At 30.9% G+C, this 20,381-nt stretch overlaps 2 protein-coding genes across 4 annotated transcripts in view; one reads left to right on the top strand and one right to left on the bottom strand.

Moving 5' to 3' along the window:
* Nucleotides 1-202: 202 nt before the first annotated feature.
* LOC130442956 (protein O-mannosyl-transferase TMTC4-like) lies at nucleotides 203-8,846 on the top strand. Of its 3 annotated transcripts, XM_056777384.1 has the most exons (10): nucleotides 203-454; nucleotides 511-737; nucleotides 824-1,202; nucleotides 2,008-2,220; nucleotides 2,305-2,507; nucleotides 2,709-2,886; nucleotides 3,683-3,999; nucleotides 6,049-6,190; nucleotides 6,242-6,539; nucleotides 8,618-8,846. In XM_056777384.1, the coding sequence occupies exons 1-10, from the start codon at nucleotides 452-454 to the stop codon at nucleotides 8,743-8,745; spliced, it is 2,088 nt and encodes a 695-aa protein (XP_056633362.1). In that variant the 5' UTR covers nucleotides 203-451; the 3' UTR covers nucleotides 8,746-8,846. The 3 variants fall into 3 exon arrangements, with proteins under 3 accessions (XP_056633362.1, XP_056633369.1, XP_056633354.1); XM_056777376.1 differs by having other exon boundaries at nucleotides 239-454; nucleotides 2,008-2,507; XM_056777391.1 differs by lacking the exons at nucleotides 2,008-2,220; nucleotides 2,305-2,507; nucleotides 2,709-2,886 and having other exon boundaries at nucleotides 227-454.
* A 7,624-nt stretch (nucleotides 8,847-16,470) lies between these two features.
* Nucleotides 16,471-20,381, bottom strand: part of LOC130449419 (follistatin) — an 81,897-nt gene continuing 77,986 nt past the window's right edge. The window contains exons 5-7 of the mRNA XM_056787227.1: nucleotides 19,239-19,460; nucleotides 18,267-18,499; nucleotides 16,471-16,732 (exon numbers count right to left, since the gene is read on the bottom strand). Of these exons, the coding sequence (XP_056643205.1) occupies nucleotides 16,712-16,732; nucleotides 18,267-18,499; nucleotides 19,239-19,460 (476 nt within the window). The 3' untranslated portion in view covers nucleotides 16,471-16,711. The remainder of the gene's footprint in view (nucleotides 16,733-18,266; nucleotides 18,500-19,238; nucleotides 19,461-20,381) is intronic.

Raw genomic sequence — 20,381 nt, 5'->3', positions numbered from 1 at the left:
CATTTTAATATTTCTGAAACTCAATATTTTCTGTATATTGTATTACTATAACACAACCTTTGCAGTAGGTTTCTGTTCTATGGATGAATATGCAAATCTATAGAAAACCATTGATAAAACAACATTGGTTAACATTTCGAACTCGATTAATAAATAAATTTATTTATCGAGTTCGATGGGTTAACAATAACCTATTTCTGACGTATATTTTGTAAGATACTGAGATGACACTATTGACAGGTGACTTTAATATTTAAAAATCAATAAACAATATTTTTAAAATTTAAATCGTTCATATATTTTGAACGTTAATAATTATTAAGTGAAAGTAAATTTAAGTATAAAAATATATCTCTTTTTATAAAATCATTATGCATTCCTTAAGAAGCAACAAAAAGTGTGGATTATTTATACTTATATCTTAATACAGGATCATTGAATTGTGCTAAGAATGGCGAGTGATTTAATAGAAATATTTTCTTTTTATAACATTGTCAAATATATTTTTAGGATAATTCACAGAAGTACATTACAATATCGGTAGCAGCATTTATTTGTTACTGCAATACTTTGGGTGGAACGTTTGTTTTTGATGATAATGAAGCTATTGTTAAAAATAAAGATGTAATGCCGTACACGAATATTTGGAACATTTTCAAAAATGATTTTTGGGGAACAGACATTACTTTGAATAGTAGTCATAAATCATACAGGCCTCTCACAATTTTATCTTATAGGTATACTTATCTAGTGAATCCTAATAAATGCAAACTCTATAAATAAATCTTCCATAAACAGTTTTGAATATATTTATTGTTTTTAGATTGAATGTGCTTTATTCAAAAGATAAACTAGACGCATTTCAGTTCCACGCTACTAATATAATACTCTATGGTCTTCTTTGTTTGCTATCTGTACCTGTTTTTGAATTATTTTTGAAAAAATCCAAATATGCTACAAATGTCCATGATATCGCTTTTTTGTCTGGTCTACTTTTTACAGTACATCCTGTACATACTGAGGCTGTTGCCGGATTAGTAGGTAGAGCAGATATACTAAGCTCAGTCTTATTTTTCGTGATAATTTTACTGTATCAGAAAGTTAGAAACAGTACTGGAGAATGTACAGTGTTTTGGTTTACTGTTGTTGTCGTCTTGACTGGTTGTGCTGTACTTTGTAAAGAAACTTCAATAACTGTAGTGGTAAGTATTTTTTAGAGATTTCACTAAAAACCACACACAAATATGACAAATTATTATAAAAGGTTCAGTTATCATCGAAATGCCGAATATACGTTTTTATTTTGATTCAAATATTGATAATAAGTGATCAGGAAAACCATACATTTAGAAGATTTATGAGATGATTGGAAATACAACAAAATTTGTCAAATATAAGAAACTGGAAATGAATTAATGTTTGTAGTAACATGAGTTAGAGATTTGAAAATTAACTTGCTGATAAAAAAACTTGAAGAATACAGAATAAAAGTAATTAAAAAACACAATAATTACTGTTAACAAATTTTTAATCTTTTACTGCCTTATGCAATCTTCCTCAATTTTTATAATGTTTCCTCTTTGTTTGGCGCACCTTAAATACCTTGTTTTATTGTTTTTAATAGTGTTTTCAGCTTCCATCATATTTCTTGATAATCTATCTGCCCATATGAATTCAAAAGTTTTTTCTCTTTTCTATTATTAATTCTTGTTATATTCCTTTTGTCCTTGTTCTTTATCTTGTCTCACTTAGTATTTCCTACTATTCTTCTTAAGGTTTAATTTCAACTATACTAATTTTTCTCTAATCTTAATTTTCTTCTACGGATTTTTGAGTCGGTATTCTTTGCCCTGAAATGAAATATTTATTTTATGTTATTAAGTTATAATTTCTGGAACTTACCGCTTCAAAAATATTCACTATTACACTGTTTGGTCCTTTGAGATGGGTTTAAGGACCAAACAAAATAATTGCGATTTTTGGTTGTAACTTATTTAATGTTTTTAGGGTGTACTAATAGTATATGATATCTATAGAGTGAAACGAAAATCAATATCCTGGATGGAAATGCTCAAATTTTGGTTAATTGTGAGATGCTCATTAGTTCTTATTGCAGGATTGTGTATAATGTATTATCGTTTAGAAGTAATGAATTTCGAAGGTCCTCTTTTTACTGACATGGATAATCCAGCAGCTTATGCTCAAAATGTTTTTACTAGGGTGATGTATCAATTTATTTATCAAATAATATTTGTACTACTAAAATTTATCTCCAGACTTAATAATTTGTCATTTTTTCTCAAGGTTTTTACGTACAACTACATTTATTTGTTAAATTTTTTATTAATGCTGTGGCCTCAATGGTTATGCTTTGATTGGTCAATGGGATGCATTCCACTAATAGAAAATATTTGTGATATTCGTGTTATATTTGTTGTACTATTTTGGATGATCCTAATATTTGGAATGTTTTCTTTGTTGAAGCAAAATTATGAGAATGAAATTTTGTGAGTATCGATTTTTTTAAATATATAGGGTGGTCAGGAAGCCGGAAAATGTTCCTCATTAAAAAAAATGTCTATATTTGATGTAAACATAACCCAGTTAATTATTTTCAGGCTTTCTACTTATTAAATTCTTCTGAAATTATTCTTTCGCTTTTGAAATCAAATGATTTTATTAACCCAAAATTTTTGTTTCATTTTTAGAGATGCTCGAATAATGGCAGTGTGTATTATAGTATTACCTTTCTTTCCAGCTTCGAATATTTTTTTTACTGTTGGTTTTGTAATAGCTGAACGAACTTTATTGCTACCGAGTGCGGGATTTTGTCTTTTGGTCGTTATCGGATATAAAAAACTTTTCAGAAAAACTCAAAATAATAAAGTGAGTAGTAGTAAATCCTTTGTATAAGTTGCATTAGTCAATTTTTAGGACCTTTTTTGCATGTTGATGTAAACTTCCCATTATACAGAATGTTCCAAATATCCCTTCAATCAACTAGACTAAATATACAGTATGTGCCAAATAAATAGAATCGAGAAAAATAATGTCAAATATAAAATTGTTACACCCCCCGTAGAACAAGGACGTGCCAATTTTGATGATTTTTTCATCAATCGAAAGTGAATTTCTTTGAACTTTTTTGCATATTAGAGTAATCATATAAACGATTAATCAAATATACAGTATGTCTCGAGTATCCCTTCAAACGATTAGATCAAACATACAGTATGTGCCAAATAAATGCAATCAAGAAAAATAATGACAAATCAAAAATTGTTACACCCCCTATATAACAAGAACGTGCCAATTTGGATGATTTTTTTCATAACTGGAGATTGAGTATACAATCAAACGATCAGACCAAATATACAGTGTGTCCCGAAATAAACGCAATTGATAAAAAGAAAAAATTAGTACATCCCTTGTATTTGTCAATTTCTACGAACTTTGTGGCAACTCGGGGGATCCATGTAAACAATTTCACCGAATATACAGTATGCCCCGAGTATCCCTTCAAACGGTTAGACCAAATATACAGTATGTGCCGTGTAACACCCCCCATATAACAAAAATTGCGCCAATTTGGATGATTTTTCTATTGGAATTTATAAATATTCTTTTATTCCAGAAGAAACTGTGTAACTTTATTGATAAATCGATATATTTCCAATTTTAGATTTGCTCTTGTTTTTTTTATGGTTTGTTAATAATTTTTGTGCTGAGAACGATATTGAGAAACATGAATTGGCTAACGGAAGAAAAACTATTTTCTTCCGCATTAGATGTTTGCCCATTAAATGCCAAAGTACATTATAATATAGCGAAAATTGCCGCAGACAATAATAATAAAGCCGTTGCTTTGGAAGAATATCGAAAAGCTATTCAGTTGAATCCAAAATATGAACAAGCGATGAATAATTTGGCAAATTTACTAAGGGAAGATAAAAAATTCGAGGAAGCTGAAGTATTGCTCAGAAAAGCTGTTGACGTAAGGTAACCATGTAGTTTTTTCTTTAAATTATTCGGAATTATACAGTGTGATTCATTTGTATTGGAAATAGATATGGAAAATCTGAGGTTATTCATCAATTTAAATGTTAAAAAACAAAATTGTGTCCGTAATTTTTAGGGCTATACGGTACGTTTATCCTCTTTCTTATATTTGTAACAATTTCGGTTACAAAAGTTTAATTTTGTATGTATTGTTTCTAAAATATTTTGAAATAAGTTAGGTTAGAATTTCTGGAACCGTAGGTGATATTCACACTGCTACATCACCACTGCACCAGCACTATACCAACACATAAATACACTGTCTGAAGCGCGTTTTGAAAAGAGAGACTGAAGGATAATAGTTTACGTTACGTTGCGTTTTCAAAACGCGCTTCTGACAGTGTATTTATAGGTGTTGGTGTAAATAGTGTGTTCAGTTGAAATAAGATGTTCATTTCTGTTTCTTCTTTAATTTACAGAAAGTGTTTTGATCCCCCTAATGGTAATTTATTCGAAGGATTATTAAAAAAAATGAAATATTGGTTATCTATTGATACAGGGTGTTCTTTTGTAACTGCTTCTTTTGTAAATGCAAGTTTTCGAACTTTAAGGTGTCATAAATTTATCATTATAAATTTTCTGTTCTGTAAAATCATGGTGGAAAGATTTTGAATCGGTAGGCTTTGTAATAAATATTATCCCAATGTTATTTCACTTGTAAATCGTTAAATAACTTGAGATTTTATAATTATGTATCCAATCTAAATGAGTCACACTATATTAATCATTCTTCTACACAGGTAATTGGAACAGTTTGTTAACATCACAATTGTATACTTTCTTATTCAAAATATCATTTAAAAACCCCAAAATTTTTATTACAACCATTATAATAAGAGCCTAAATTGTTATTTTATGGAGTTTTATGAATTTTGAAATTTGTATGTGATTCCCAGGAGTATCTTTACCTGTCTGAACACCTGTAGTTTTCTCCAATAACTGGTTTTACCCCTACCCACGTTCTTTATTATTTTTTTTATTATTCTGTAGTTGAAATTATAAAAGGACTGAGATCCTCTAAAGAGTTTATCCGCAACTGTAAGCGTTTACCTCCACTTCAATGTATTCTATTGAAGGGTAACTTTATACTTCTTCTTCATTTTTCCCAAACTCATTATGATATTGGAGCTTAGAGCTCTAGTGACTGTTCTGTTATCGGATAAAATAATAATCTTCTGTTTGTTCTTTCTTCTTTCTAAATTGAACTGGACACATTTTTCAATGGCATATATTTCTACTTGAACAATGCTTGGTGTGTTGTTGCCTTGGTTCTGGACCCATATACTTCAGTTCTGTCTGCTGTTTTAGAGCCATCCTCATACCTTTTCTTCTAAGAGATTGGTTAGCTCCTTATCTGAACATTCTGATTGAATTTTTTTCCTATAATCTATAGAGATTTAGAATCACTTCAAGTGCAGTTAGTGTGTTAATTGTTGGTGGTGAGGCTCAGAAATGAGCTGGAACTACACATATTTATTACACAGGACAAAGACACTGATGACGGTTTCAAAAAAGTATGAATTGGGCAATTGTCGATGACGTTTCTAGGAAGAAGAAACTGACTGTAGTTTCCAGAAGATTAGCTATCAAGATGACGGTTGGGTGAATAACAATAACTATAAAAGTTCTAGGAGGACTTTTCTTTGACAGTCAAATCTAGTACCGAAACGTCTTCAGGTCAGACAACTGTGGAGGTTCTGATCTGTGTTCTGTCATGTGAATTGGTATTCAATCTGGAGTTCATCAATCACTTGTCGTATAGAAAATCTTTGTTGTTCTGAAGGTGACTTATTATGATAGTTTCTTTCTGGTTGAATGAATTCAACAAGTGGTTGGGGTTCTATTGGAGGTTATGTTTCTTGATCTGTGATTTAGGCTTCATCTATGCGATTTCCACGGTTAACGATTATTTTGTTAGTGTTATTAATTATCTTGGAATTGTTATAATAAATTATGTTATTGGAATATTGGAAAAAAATATTTTTTTAGACCGAATTTCGCAGCAGCCTGGATGAATTTAGGGATAGTTTTGACAAACCTGAATCGATCAGATGAATCAGAACATTGTTACAAAATGGCGATAAAATATAGAAACAAATATCCGGATTGTTATTACAACCTTGGAAATTTGGTGAGATCTAATGTATAGTGAATTATGTGAAATTTTATGAAACATTTTCAGTATTTGGATTTGAAACGAAACGAGAATGCTTTAAAAGCTTGGGAAATGGCTGTTTTGTATAAACCGAATCACGTGGCAGCTTGGAGTAATACTTTAGTATTATTGGACAGTATGAAAAAATACGATGAAGTAATAGAATTGGGCCGAACGGCTCTTATTCACAATCCGAAAGCTCCGGCGTTACATTTCAGTTATGCAAACACTCTTGGTAAATTACAGCAATTCGAAAAAGCCGAGGGACATTTTTTGGAAGCCATCAACTTAAATCCAACAAACGGATTGTATTACTCTAACTTAGGTACTTGTTTAGACACGTTTTTCCATAAATTCCACGAAAATGTTGACATAAATCTTTTTTAATTAGGTATTTAAAAAAAAGAGAATACTTTTTATATTTTTGATACAATTTATAAATTCAACTATTAGTTAAGTTTGGAATGTTAAAAATGATAACCAGGTGAAGAATTGTCTTACAAGGGAGAAGTTATGATGAAAATGGTGTAAAAGAAGAAGATAGGAGGAGATGTAAGATCATAGAGGTACAAGAGAAAGTTTAAATGTAAATAAACTGTCTTATAAGGAAGAAGTCATGATGAAAAAACAAGAAGATTGAAGTATGGATGAACATAGAGGTGCAGGACAAAGTTTCAATGTAAATAAACTGTCTTATAAGGAAGAAGTCATGATGAAAATGATGGAAAAACAGGAAGATTGAGGTATGGAAGATCATAGAGGTGCAGGACAAAGTTTAAATGTAAATAAACTGTCTTATAAGGAAGAAGTCATGAAGAAAAAGATGAAAAAACAGAAAGATTGAAGTATGGAAGATCATAGAGGTGCAGGAGAAAGTTTGAATGTAAATAAACTGTCTTATAAGGAAGAAGTCATGATGAAAAAACAAGAAGATTGAAGTATGGATGAACATAGAGGTGCAGGACAAAGTTTGAATGTAAATAAACTGTCTTATAAGGAAGAAGTCATGATGAAAATGATGGAAAAACAGGAAGATTGAGGTATGGAAGATCATAGAGGTGCAGGACAAAGTTTAAATGTAAATAAACTGTCTTATAAGGAAGAAGTCATGAAGAAAAAGATGAAAAAACAGAAAGATTGAAGTATGGAAGATCATAGAGGTGCAGGAGAAAGTTTGAATGTAAATAAACTGTCTTATAAGAAAGAAGTCATGATGAAAAAACAAGAAGATTGAAGTATGGATGAACATAGAGGTGCAGGACAAAGTTTGAATGTAAATAAACTGTCTTATAAGGAAGAAGTCATGATAAAAATGATGGAAAAACAGGAAGATTGAGGTATGGAAGATCATAGAGGTGCAGGACAAAGTTTAAATGTAAATAAACTGTCTTATAAGGAAGAAGTCATGAAGAAAAAGATGAAAAAACAGAAAGATTGAAGTATGGAAGATCATAGAGGTGCAGGAGAAAGTTTGAATGTAAATAAACTGTCTTATAAGGAAGAAGTCATGATGGAAAAACAAGAAGATTGAAGTATGGATGAACATAGAGGTGCAGGAGAAAGTTTGAATGTAAATAAACTGTCTTATAAGGAAGAAGTCATGGTGAAAATGATGAAAAAACAAGAAGATTGAAGTATGGAAATGATAGCAGTGCAGGATTAAGTTTGAATATAGTTAAACAGAAATAAAATGTGAACTAACAAAAAAGATGTGTATGGATGAAAAGAGATACGAGTCTAAGGAAAATTCGAAGTCGAAAAGAGGATAAACTAAATTGGAAATCATGAAACAGCATGTTATTAAACATGATGAAAAATTGGAGTAAAAATATGAGAAAAAGATTTTTGGTTTCACATAAATGGATTTGAAATAAAAAATTTTATTCGAATTATGCCCTAATTCCACTTTTTAATTAATCTAGCCAGTCAGACATTTCTTTTTACTTCTCCTTCTTATATAAGATCCTTTTCTTCCATAGTTTTCATTATAATTTTTTCAAATGTACAAGTTTCGAACAATTTCCAATATCATTTTGCACTTTATTCTATGTACCATCTTTTTCTCATTGTTGTCTTGATATCTTTTTTCTCTCTTTATTTTCTTTTAATTTCGTACAATCCTTTATTAATTTAAAATTAAACATTCAAACAGAATCAGCCCCACAAAATAAATATTACAGTAAATAATTTATACTGATTAGTATGTTATAAACTAATTTATTGAAGTCCCCTTCATTATCCTTGGTTTTGTTTATAATTAATAATAATTATTAATTAAATTATTCCTCATGAATGGTAGTAGGAAAAATTTTATGTTACAAATCAAATGTTATTGTTAATTATCCGTTTTTTATCCTTTTTTCTAATTAATTAATATATATTAATGAAAATGATTATTTTCAGGTGTTCTTTATCACAGATGGGGTAAAAAGGACAAAGCTCGTCAAATGTATACGAAAGCAGTTCAAATTGATCCTAATCTAAAGTCCGCCGAACTGAATCTCAAAAGACTAACAAAAGAAGCTCAATAATAAAAAAAAAAAAATAAAACAAACCTCATCAATTATAACGTATACTATTTTATTTATTTTTTTTGTGATTTTATATATGTAAATAAACTATTTATTATGTCTTTCTTCAATTACTAAAATGCTTTTAATTTGTAGGTATGTTCCTCTGTAAGTTAGTCACTTGATTTAAGATCAATTTAATACAAGAAACTATAACATTTATTGAAATTTGGAGATAAAACTGACAAGAAAATTCTTGATTAATCCTGGAAACGCGACTTGATTAGCATATTCTATGCCTCAGTTATCTTAAAATTGTTATTCGATAGTCATCGCTCACTAAATTCTAGTTATCATTAACAAAAACACATCCATTAGTTCAGGAAATAATTTGTAGCCATTGTATTAAATCATAGCGACCTTCTAGACCGAAATTACCTTTCCATATACTGTAGTACTATTAATTATAAAATTATAAAATTAATTTGAAAAAATAATCATTAAAGAAGGTAAAAATTGAGTCCAAGCATTCTTAGTGAATCTTGCAAGGATAATGATAGGAATTTCTGTAATTATCTATTATAAAAGGTCACTGTCGAATTAATCTGTGCAAATGTAAAAATTTTTTAAATTATTCTGACCGTTTAATGTGGTTAAATTTTATTCCGAAGAAACCTGGAAACCTGACCAGAATATTGTTACGTATTTATAAAATTATTTTTTTTATTATCAATTATTAATAAGTGTGGACATTTTCAAATAAATCCGACGTTTTGTAATACACATAAATAGAGTTTAAAGACACCATTATAAACTTCCTGGTGCTCCTAGTATGGATAATGGTAGAAATTTATAAAATTAGTGTATCATCATCAGTTTTTGACGAGTTTGTGACATTTTGAATTATTGTGATAGTTTAAAGTGAGTGTAAATCGATTCAAGAGACATCTGGATACCTAGCATGGATAGTGTTGTGTATTTATGAAATTATTTTATTATTAATAAATCGAGTTTAAATATATAATTATATAGTTCCTGGTGCTCCTAGTAAGGATAATGGTAAAAATTTATGAAATTATTGTATTGTCACAAAATTATGAACAATTAAGATCGTTTAAAGTGTCAAATAATCGACTACAAAGATACCTGAAAAGGATACTAATACGAATTTATGAAATGAATCTATTAGCCTCAGTTTCTGATAAGTGTAAAAATTTTTTAATTCATCTGATCATGTAAAGTGGTTCATCTGATTTTTGATAAACGATAAATATAGGAATTTATGAAATTATTTATTGTTAATTACATATATACAAGTTAGAAATAAAAACCTGTTAAAAACAAAGATATTTCAAATTTATTTACGTTCTGATTTTATTTTTAATCACACCTGGTAAAAATTTGTGAGAGAATTTTTTTACTGATTATATATTTAAATAACCAGCGTAGTTTATTTCTATCCTCGTAGCATTTCTGAATTAATATAAAATTTAGATTTAATCATGGAATAGTTTTCGAAAATTTTCTTAATTCATATTTGTCGTATACTGGAATGTTGTTTGTTAAAGTGGAAAATACTGTATGGGAAAGACGATAAGTTGCAAAAAAATAAACGAGATTTTGTGTTTCGTCCTCATTATACACCTTCGGTATTACTTTAAATTCACGACTAAGTAGTTACGAGAATATAAAAACGGCTGTTTAGATAACTTTAAGGTAAGGAAAATAAAAACCACGAAATGTAAACAAATGTTTATTTATTGCCAATTTAAAATTCTTCTTAGTCAGACGGATAAACTGAAAATTGTACGTGTTCAGCTGACCAAAACGAAAAATTAAGTAAATTGGCCAACTTTTGTCAGATTGTGAAACACATTATCATAAGTTGCATATGGGTGCACTGGAATGTAAAACGTGATTTTTGACCTAGGCAGGTCCGGACCGGAATTTTTTATTTATGCGTGTTGTAAGTAAATCCAAATTTCTTCATTTCTTTTCAGAAAATAATACACGAAAAACACATTTTTTTTAACATACCATTGTTAGATTTACGTTGGATCAAATTTTTCAACACAACTCATATCTATGAGATAAATTTTGCAGTAGAATTTTCCTTTTTATATTCGAAATTATTTAAAAAATTAACGCTTTGTTTAATTTATGATCATTTATTTGATTGTTTTTAAATGAAATTTACATTTACATTAGTCACAACAAAAAAAATTAATTGGCGAAATACGAGGTGCATTCAAAAAATCAGTGAGATAATTTTTACAGCACCATATATACGAGGGCTGATAAAAACTTTGTGGTTTATTTTTCTAACCATTTGGCAAACTCTAGCGTTTTTTTGAACTGTAACTTAATTCCTTAAGGCTATTTCGTCTTCAGTCACTTTATTTTTTATTATGTGATGAGTATTGAATATGAATATGAATATTGAAGAGTAAATTTGAATTCACAACAACCCATTGAGTAAATCAGGCAACAAGACCGGGGATTTGGATCAGGTTACTATTGGTGTGAATACATCCAGAACTGATTCTTGGTGTATCCAATCATATATCTCAGAAGTCGTAGCTGCCACAACATCTGAAACTATATTTGAATGACCCCAATCAATTCATAATGTCTTCATTTTAAGATGTTTTTGATTTTGAAGAGAAAGAAAAGTCTTATGGTCATAAATCCGTCGAATAGGGTGGATAGTTTAAGTGCCCCGTCACTCAGGTAACATGGTCAACGACTAGGCTAATTTGCTCGCTAGACTCGGTTCAGCAAATCCTCCAATGGGCTAAGAACCTATTCTTGGTGTAGCTATTAGATCTTTGAGGAGTCTGCTGGTAAAACAAACTCTGTCATGAGACAAGCCAAGGAAGGATAGATGGGCCTTAAAGGTTCAAATGAACGTACAAGCCTTATATTTTGCCTAGTGGCGTGAATAGTTGCAAGTTTTCAACAGAAAAGAGATATCAGGATAAGATAAAATAAGCAATGACGCAATTAGACGCTAATTAAACGAAGAAGAGTGAACAGTTAGGGTGATATGAGAATTTGGAAAAAGCAAAAAGAAGCGAAGAGGCAGAGGCAGGAGGAAATGGAAAACAGAAAAAGCAAACAACCTGGAAAAGAGAGGATTGAACTGGAGACGGGATAAACAGGAAGCAACACCTATGAGAGAAGAGGACAAAACATTTAGAGAGACATAACTTCAATTTTTGCAAGTATTATTGTGATAACTTGGCCAATTCGATGCTGTATATACGTAATTTTCTTATAACTTACCGTGGCTATAATTTTATCAATTTTAGGAATCAGGGACAATATTTCGCATAATTTTATACCGACAGAAATAAGTAAGGTACTTTCTTAATGGCAACGAACTTTTGAGAACATGAATAAGTCGTTTTTGTCAATTACGACGTATATTGAATAGTAATGGGTGTATGAAAGATCCATCGAGAGAGATAGAACGAGCAACGCATTTAATAATTCAGAGGATGTTTAAAAATAGTTCAAATGCAACCGGAATGATTTAACATACTAGTCGGGATATTTTTAAGCGAAGAAATCTAATTAATATCAGATATAGTATCTGGTAGACATTATAATATGTGATTAGTTATTTTTTGACTAATTACCAGGTTACAGTCCATCGATAAACCATGTATTCGGAAAACAATCGAGAAATAGTCAATCAGTCATGCTGCTGGATTATATTCTTATCTAAAACCACAGAACAAACCTTAAGAAGAAACACAAAACTAGGTGTTATTCAGTGGAAACAACATGGAGGATTTTCGATACCAGTGCCCTCAATAGTACGTGGCAGAACTAATCATTTAAATTCACAACTTTCCACCAAGTTCTGATTCTGCAATTTCCTGAATTCACGATAAAAAACATATTTATTTTGAAAGTCCCGGTTGTGATTTGAAAAAAACAAATATAAATCTAAATAAATGCCCACATAACCTCTTATCTATCTACAATTTGTGTTTTTAACGCAATTTGAAGCATATGAAGCTCAATCATTTATCTGGTGCTTGAGAGGCAAGTGTTTGTAGCATAAATTATAAAAACGGGAATTTAGAGCGTGCGTTTAAAGTTTTGCTCGATTGTTTGCTGAAAATGTGTAATCGAAAAGCAACTAAAGTCGATTTCTCAAAGTAAAATGATCAGTGGGTGATCAGCACGTGAACGCCAAGCGAAACGCGTCGCGGAATCGTTATTGGTCGAAATCAGTGGCACAATAATATATCACAAATAAAAAGTCGCGTGGGATGGGCGAGCGCCGCATCGCTGCGAATGCCGTTTATATTTGGCTGTTGCGTAATTTTCTTAAACATGTTTGACACGGAGAGAGAGAGAGAGAGCTAATAGGCTTCATTCTAACGAAAAACAAATCGTGAATATTTTTAAAAATGAAGACTGTTGATGACGTTATTTCCATTCAGCGATTGATTCAAAAAGTATCCATCAGAAAAAAAATTACCAATTCAATTGATAATTTCGATGGGAATGGAAATATTTGTGTACAATTTTATTTTTTAAAATGAGGTACCTACAGTGAATGAAGTTCTGAGAGTAGTTAACGAAGATAAGGACCTGCCGGATTTGAAAGATCAAAGATTACAGGAAATGGGATTTCAATAAAAAAAACGAGGAAGGACCATTTTATTATTAGAAAAAGAAGAAATAATTGTGTGAAACTGAGAAAACCTCGGAAGAATTGAGAAATTTCATGGAGAAAATAGAAAAATTTTCTACCAGGATGAAACATGGGTAAACGCTGGTATATTGGGGATAAGTTTTGGGTGGAGTCTTCCATACAATCCTTAAAGTAAGCATACTCGGTGTTAGCAATAAGATGCTATACAAAATCATTTGTAAATGAACTTGTTCCATATTTTGGCCGATCACTTTATATCTATTCCTAACTTTGTACATTATATATTTTTGTATTAATAAGTATTTGTAATTTATATTATTAATCTGCTGTATGAAACCATAAGTGCGGATTACGGTCCTGTCCCATACTCGTCTTTGGCGTTTTAAACCCTTCTTGAAATTTGTTGTTGTAAATTTGAATGATGTTTTAATTCATTTAAAATGTTTATACAGAAATCTACCATTAAAAATGATGAGAATCAGATATAAAAACCAATTCATGCGATATATCAGCTTCCAAAATATATTGTTATAAAATTTCATTACAAAATCGAATAAATCGTATAAATTTTTCTTTTCGGCGCCCTTTATTTAAAATATGAACGGAGTTACGATATTTTTTCATAAATTATTGTTCAGTTTTCTACATATCCAAAACAGGGTTATCTGTTTTTGAAACACACCTGCTCCGAGCCGGATTAAGCTGGGGGCTTAGGGGGTTATAATCCCGGGCCCTAGGTTCGTCATTTGGAAAACATTCTGTATTTTTGGATGTGTTGATACTACAAATCTAACGTATTGATAATATTTTTTGAATTTTTCCGAGTTTCCGAATTCCTTAAGGGGGCCCCGTCGTTATTTTAGCCCCGGGCCTTATAAATCTTAATACGGGCCTGCACCTGCTGGTGATATTCTTTCAACAACTGTTTTTGTCGTCATATCAAAATGCAACAATGTTGTTCAAGCATATGGTTGGTCGATACAAATAAAAATATATTATAATTAGAATGTAACCTGTCAGCCAAGATTACCCGCTTTTGATGAATGAAAAATTAAGTAAATGTAATCTTTGGTCGCCCGCCAATTTACCACCCATGTACAACTAAACTAAAATGCAGAGTTTTCTATGTTTCGCACAGTTATTTCATTTAGAATTACAAAAATTTAACGTTTAAGCTGCATAGGTAGCCAGATACTGAGACGACTTTTTGTATATGTAAATCAAGCGCAATCTTTTTTCCCAAAATGAGTGTTAAAAAAATAACAATAGGATGGAACCCATTGGAGAAGAAGGAGAGTGTAATAAAAATGAAAGGAGAAAGAATTTACTGTCCCTCACTTGTTTCACATAACCTCAACATTTTTGTGAAAATTGAAATAACCAAGTTATTGTTTTTTTATTTTTATCTTTTACAAAAAACATTTTTTGTAAATGGAAATATTATCATCGCTATGGTAAATTTTTTCAAAAACAAGAAAAAAGGTCGCAACCGGAATTTTTTTTCTACAATATTTAGCAATTTATTAAAATTTTACACTTTAAATACATGAAAAATGTGAGATTCCATGTTACTTTGATAAATATAATGTTAAGAACTCGTCCAAGATTTGAAAATTCCTTTTTGATATATATTCGAGCTTGTTTAGCATCGAGAGTTTTTATCTGTCTTTATAAAATTATAAAATAAACTAATTTTAAATCAGAAAAGACCTGAAATCAAAAAAAAATTAGAAGCAACGTATTATTTGTATAATATTTAGCAATTTATTAAAATGAAAATGAAAAACGTGAGATTCCATGTTACATTGATAAAAATTATGTTAAGAACTCATCCTCGATTTGAAATTTTCAAAAATTTTTTATATATATTCGAGCTTGTTTATCAGCGAGAGTTTGTATGTCTTAATAAAATTATAAAAAAAACTAATTTTAAATCAGAAGAGATCCAAAATCAAACAATTTAGAAGCATGAACATATCAAAAGGTCTAAGAAATAAGGAATTAAAGGGATTTATTTTGAAGTTTTAACTGCTAATTTTAAGTTAAAGCTCCAATACATATACATATGTCTTCTTCCTCCTCGTGTTGATGGAAATCTATCAATTATGCAACCGATGATGAATCTACTATATTTTCATCGATTTGCAATTGCAGTCAATTTCGAATCCCAATTTTTGGGATTTGCTTCTTTTTTCATGTATTTCTTACAAAAAAACTTTTAGAATTGCAATATCTTTGTGATAGGTCATCAACTACAATTTTAGTCAAAGCTATGTTTTCAAGAAAATTTTAAATTTTGAATTTTACCTTGAATAACACATGGGATCAATGGGTTGTGTTGGGACTTTCTTTCTACTAGTGTACTTTTAGTCTTTGCTGATAATACCATCATATTTGCTGCAACAGAGAAGGAAATGGCGGTTTTCCTAAACAGAAGCGGGATAGTGGAAAGTTTCGTCTCACAACAGAGGCTAAATAAACTAATGATAGTGTATAAGTCTATTCGCTTGATGATCTCGAAAGGGTAAACAGCTTTATATATCTGGGATCAATAATAATCAACATAGATGGATGCTTAGACGAAGTTGAACGAATAATAGTCTTGACTAAGAGTGCGATTGAGAGAGTATTAAATACATACAATCCTAAATTCTCAACCCTCTACGATTTCTTTTTTGTATCGATCCTAGCAGTGACTCTTATACGTATCATTTTGATTTTTCTGTGCTCTCATATTAATTTTATTCTCATCGTAAATTTATCATTAAGTTCAATTGCAATAATTATTTATTAATAACTAAAAAGACAGTTTTTACTCTCAGTGTAAATAAACACGTGTTGTGAACTCCCGCTAACAACGGCCATTATCGTACCTGTACATATTGTACTTAACATTTTTTACAAATCGATGAACTATATCAACAGAGACAATTAGAACGCATAAATTCACAAAAAACATACGTAGAGGGTCAGTTAGTACCAAATAATTTTTTCATTTAGTATTCCTCAAGTTCGAAACGTCCCTTCTCTTTCTGAAAAATCATTGTGGGGTTAAATAAAAGATCAAAATGTTATTTCTCTAATCGCAATTTAATTCTTAAAAAAAACTCTTTACAATGCTAATACCTAGTTAACCTTACTAACTATAACAACCATTTTATATACTCAATGTTTCTATATCGGAATTATGTTATCAATTATATTAGCTACAAATGTACGTTTAATTTTACTACTACAAATTTATTTCAACAATATATATCCAGATCGTTGTAATTCTTTGGCTTGGTTATTTTAATACTAATCACAATATGATGATCATATCGTCGTTAGTTTGTGCTGAAACAAAAAAAAAATAGTTAATAGATAATAATACGAGAAAGAACCAGAAATTATATAAAGAAAAAGTCAACCTCTTCAAAATATACTCTATTACAAGTAATCCTACCAGTACTATCATTGTTATAAACATTTTTTGTACTAATATACCATCTTTCATTATTTTGATAGTGGGAATAAAAAAAATATCACGGGACTAAGTCAGGTGCGTTAGATTGATGGCTTTGTGCAGGTGTATTATCGTGGAAGAAATTATATCAGCTTCATTCAAAAAGTTACACATTGGGACACGTGTGGGCGAGCCGAAACAAAATTTTTTTCATATATTTGTCAAGATAAACTTTTTTTAAAACTTTTATCATATTCATGAACTTTAGAACTATTTTGTGTATGTTTTGATGTTTCTCCTACGCATCTTATTATAAGTTTTTAACCAAAATCAATTAGACAGAAAAACTACGTGGATGTAGCACAACGCCGACTGACGCCTGAATATCATCAATGACGGAATGTGTAGTGTGAGAGCTTCGCAGTCGCCTACAGCGCATGTTCGTTTTCTTCTGCCCGCGTAGCGTCTGCACGGAGCGATCGGAGGTTGAAAAAAAACGACCCTCGTATTATTGATAAAAATAGAGACTATAAGTAAATAAATGTATGTAGTACTTTTAAAGACATTAATCTAAATTTAAATTCATTATTAATTAACTAATTCAACTTTTTTGCGCGTATTAATAATATTTTCTGTAAATATTGTCAATTTGTGGATATGTTTTGATACATTTTACATGAAACAGTGTGTGCAATAATTTTAATGACCAATTACATTTTACTGGCACACTTCCATATTGTATTATTCATTATATTACGACAAGTGGGTGTTGGGTGTATTTCTAAACTGCCAAGTTTATTATTATTTCACGAGATAAATGACTTTTAGTATTTAGAAAGTATATTATGGCATCCCTTCCTTCTTACATAATCATTTCACTTCGTTTTATGATATCGAAAGATATTCAATCAGGAAACGCGATAGGTAACAAATCGAATTGATTTTAAGAACATCTTGAGTCATAAATTTTCATACGTTAGACTAAATACCAACGGCAACGTTGCTTTAAGCATGATAAAAATTTTCATCATATAAAACGTGTTAAGTAGAGAGGAGAAAATACGATCAAAATAGAAGAATGAACGATAGAACGATACAAAAAGTTCGACAGCAGAAAAAGAAATTGAAAACAAAGTACAATGATAAAAGTACAGTAGGTGAGGTATAGAAATATGCGAATTGTGTTTTTTTGCTTTGTTCAATAAGGGATAAATCACAAGTGTTATCTGAAAAGATTATCTCTAAAATTTCAGCTTATTTTGATTATCGTATATGAGAGAGATATATAAACTTTCCAGATCACCCTCGTATTTTGTGTATGGAACGGATGGATGTTATATACGAGGGGAAAGAACAGATTTATCTCCATATCTAAACGTTTCGTGTAAATACTTTTAATTAATAATTAAATTGTGATGTTTTTACCTTGCACCTTCCATGATACATCGTATCGATGAAGTATCCTTTGAAACAAGCGTCTTGCATCATGTGGCACCAAGTATGGTAGGTACTGTTATTAGTACCGCATATTGGACCCCTCATAACATGTCGAGGTTTACAGCTAGTCGTACAGCTAACACATCTCGGCATACCCGAATTAAGATCTTTCAGACACGATTGACCATCTCGACATTTTACTTTCTTGCAAGTAGCATTTGCTGAAACACGAGAAAATATTTGGTTAAATTATTTCTCAAACGTGAAGATGTTATGAAAAAAGTTGGAAAACAAACAGATACTATGAAGAGAACGTTTCATAATCAACAATTATTACTTTTGAACATTAATATTAATCGTACAACTAGAACAATTGATATCATTGAAGAGTTGAAACAGCAATTGTACGGCCGCCTTTAACTGGTATTGCTAGTAGAGTTGTCTGTATAGAAAGACAAATAATTTTGTTGTTTTTTGAGTCGTCGTCCTAAACTATATCACTTCAAGTTCTGAAGATATGTCGTCCCTAACTAAGAAAACGACTTCAAAGATATACCAGAATCGGATGTCTAAGTCGTATCCAGGATATACTTGGATGTTGTTAAGTTACCTTTGCTAGCTAGAGTATAAGGTTTCCTCGACTGCAGATGCTGGTATTGAGACCTCTTATATTGAAGAAGCCTACTTTGAAAATATTTTTGCTTAATAGATCCTCTAGACTGGTTTCCACCCGAAAATAAGAACTGGAGGCTATTTTTGTTACCACCCACCATAGAAACTGGACGCATTAGCATAGCGACGAAATTTGGTCCAATTCAAGACGCCTAGATCCGATATCTTTCGATGCCAGTGGGTGACATCTACCACATGTTGATTTAAACTTATCTTTGCAATATGTAGAGCCGAAATAAAAGTATTTATTATGATAGTTGAGTAAATAAACAAAGGAAAGTTAGTTACCTCGACAAGTTCCTTTATATGCTATAGGGATAGCTTTCCCTCTTCTGCAAGCTTTTTCTCTCAAATGACAAGCGCTGGTGTATGTCAATCCGTCCGATCCGCACACTTGTCGACGTTTCGGAGAATTAGGACATTTTTTCGTGCAATTAACGCAATGCGGGGTTAAATTTTGATCCAGTAAGCAGTGCTTATTCGATGGACACACAATTTTATCACAGGAACCTGAAAGCGAGTGAAAAAAAATTAGAGAAGACTTTGGTAGATTGGCATTTATTAGAAATTGACAATCCCGCATTTCGAAATAATTTGGTGACAAATTTACTGGAAAGTACTTTCTACTCTGTAAACAACTTCTACTCTAATAACAATATTCATTTCCGAGTAAAGACTTATTATTCAAAAGAAAATCAATATGTGGATGTTTCATTTTTTTCATTTTTAGTACTCTGAAAAATGAGTGGACGCTGCAAGCCACTTTTTAGGTTAAGAATGTTGGCGTCCCCCTCTAGGAAGATCGTACAGTAGGTTTTCGCACATAAAAAGACAGCAATAAATATTTTCTATAAAACTTGTTACATTATTGGAAAACCAACAATCAAAATTTTATTAACAAAACGTTAGTGAGCAATAATTCATGGATAATTTTTTAATAAGGCTGCTTGACATGATGCAATACAACTTGCAATGCAATGCAAGACGCAATATTTCTTGCATGCATACAAAAATGAAGTTCAGCTGATTGTATCATGCAAGATCTTGCACTTGCAACATTAAGCCCGCTTGACATGATGCAATGCAATGCAAGACGCAATATTTCTTGATCATAAGCTTGCGCAAATTAAGTGCAGCTGATTGTTTCATGCAAGAACTTGCACTTGCGACATTAAACCCGCTTGACATGATGCAATGCAATGCAAGACGCAATATTTCTTGCATGCATGCAAAAATGAAGTTCAGCTGATTGTATCATGCAAGATCATACACTTGCGACATTAAGCCCGCTTGACACGATGCAATGCAATGCAAGATGCAATATTTCTTGATCAAAAGCTTGCGCAAATGAAGTTCAGCTGATTGTTTCATGCAAGACCTTGCACTTGCGACATGATGCAATGCAATGCAAGATGCAATATTTCTTGATCA

This window comes from Diorhabda sublineata, chromosome 1 (assembly GCF_026230105.1).
Source record: "Diorhabda sublineata isolate icDioSubl1.1 chromosome 1, icDioSubl1.1, whole genome shotgun sequence".
NCBI lineage: Eukaryota > Metazoa > Arthropoda > Insecta > Coleoptera > Chrysomelidae > Diorhabda > Diorhabda sublineata.
This window is presented reverse-complemented; position numbering and strand designations above follow the sequence as displayed.